This window comes from Trichechus manatus, unplaced genomic scaffold (assembly GCF_000243295.1).
Source record: "Trichechus manatus latirostris isolate Lorelei unplaced genomic scaffold, TriManLat1.0 scaffold00181, whole genome shotgun sequence".
In the NCBI taxonomy this organism is placed as follows: Eukaryota; Metazoa; Chordata; class Mammalia; order Sirenia; family Trichechidae; genus Trichechus; species Trichechus manatus.
This window is the reverse complement of record NW_004444117.1, coordinates 987,135-988,656: the sequence shown is the minus strand read 5'-3', so window position 1 is coordinate 988,656 and position 1,522 is coordinate 987,135. Positions and strand designations below refer to the sequence as shown.

The following is a 1,522-nucleotide window of genomic DNA, read 5'->3' as shown; positions in this document are numbered from 1 at the left end:
GATCTCCAGAAACCACACAACACATGCGTATTCTTCAAAACTTGACCCTTTCATATGGTCACAAGTATGTCATTTTTCACAGTTTGATTTTTTTACTCATATACTAAGAGACCACATATCTCTCCACCAGTTTACTGAGAGCTTCCACCACCTCCTTGTTCCTCAGGCTGTAAATGAGGGGGTTTAGCATGGGGGTGAGGATGTTGCTGAAAACAGAGAAAGCCTAATCCTGCTCTGGACTATGAGACGATGTGAAAGTCATGTAGATGAATATGTTTGGGCCGGAGAAGAGACTCACCACAATTAAGTGGGAAGAGCATGTGACCAGGACTTTTTTCCTGCCCTTGACAGGGGCCATACGGAGGACAGTGAGGAAGATGAGAGTATAGGAAGCTGTGATGAAAATGAAAGGCACAGCAAGCAGCACAATGCTTGTCACCACCACCACTAACTGATACACTGAACTGTCTTCACAGGAGAGCTTAATGAGGACCGGGACCTCACAGAAGAAGTGGAGGATCTCCCTTGATCCACAGATGGGGAAATGCATAGGGTAGACTGTATGTATAAATGAACTTATAGAGCCTCCAATCCAACACACTGCAATCAGGTGCAGACAGAATCTGGAGCTCATGATGGAGGGATAACACAGTGGGTTGCAGACAACCACATAGCGATCATAAGCTATGAGGGTCAAGATGAGGCACTCTGACATTCCCATCAATAGGTAAAAGAAACTCTGGGTCCCACAGCCGATCCATGATATGGTCCTTTCCCCAGTAAAAAAGTTATAGGACATCTTTGGGATAATGGTGGAAGTTAACATCAAGTCAATGACAGAGAGTTGACTGCGGAGAATGTACATGAGCATATGAAAGTGGGAATCCCCTGAAATCAAGACAATCAGAAGCATGTTCCACAAGAAGGCAAGGATGTAGAAGAAGATAATCATGGAGTTGGGGACAATGGAATGCTGAAACTCAGAAAAAAGTCCTACCAGGATGAAATTAGTTATTGAGGACTCGTTACCACCTACCATGTCTCCAAATAAACATAGTAGGGCTAGGGAACAAATCAAATGGATTACAACAGCTGACATTCAGTAGAGGTATTATATCAATCTGTGGATCAAAATTTTCCTCAATTCTTAACTCTCAAATAATACCAGTCATTGTCTCATCATAGATACTCTATCATATATTTTTGAAAGTTGCCTAAAATGTTATTGAATTAAAATACTAAGAAGAACGATTAACTTCTTTGCTTCTTAGCCATTGTTGAGTTTCTCTTTTCTTTCTTTCCTTCTTCCTTCTTCCTTTTCTTTCTTCTCTTTGTTTATTTTTTGTATTTACTGAAGAATCTTCTGAAAACTGTGGACCCGCTTTCCAGAAATATGCGCCTAAAATTTTCGGATAGCCATGAACTGTGGGTATTAACTCTTGGTATACTTGGGCCAAAAGGAAAGCAAAAACTAATTAATCGATTAAATTTCATTTAAAAATTGCAAATCAGAGGGGAGTTC

The 1,522-nt window shown here is 40.6% G+C and overlaps 1 protein-coding gene across 1 annotated transcript; it reads right to left on the bottom strand.

Moving 5' to 3' along the window:
- Positions 1 to 223: 223 nt before the first annotated feature.
- LOC111822584 (olfactory receptor 2T27-like) lies at positions 224 to 1,039 on the bottom strand. The gene has a single exon (XM_023741428.1). It carries the CDS (start codon positions 1,037 to 1,039, stop codon positions 224 to 226), a length of 816 nt encoding a protein of 271 aa, XP_023597196.1.
- Positions 1,040 to 1,522: the final 483 nt, after the last annotated feature.

Bases quoted from the DNA above. Each gene is read 5' to 3' on its own strand.
- LOC111822584 (XM_023741428.1), bottom strand. From the start codon at position 1,039: ATGGTAGGTGGTAACGAGTCCTCAATAACTAATTTCATCCTGGTAGGA.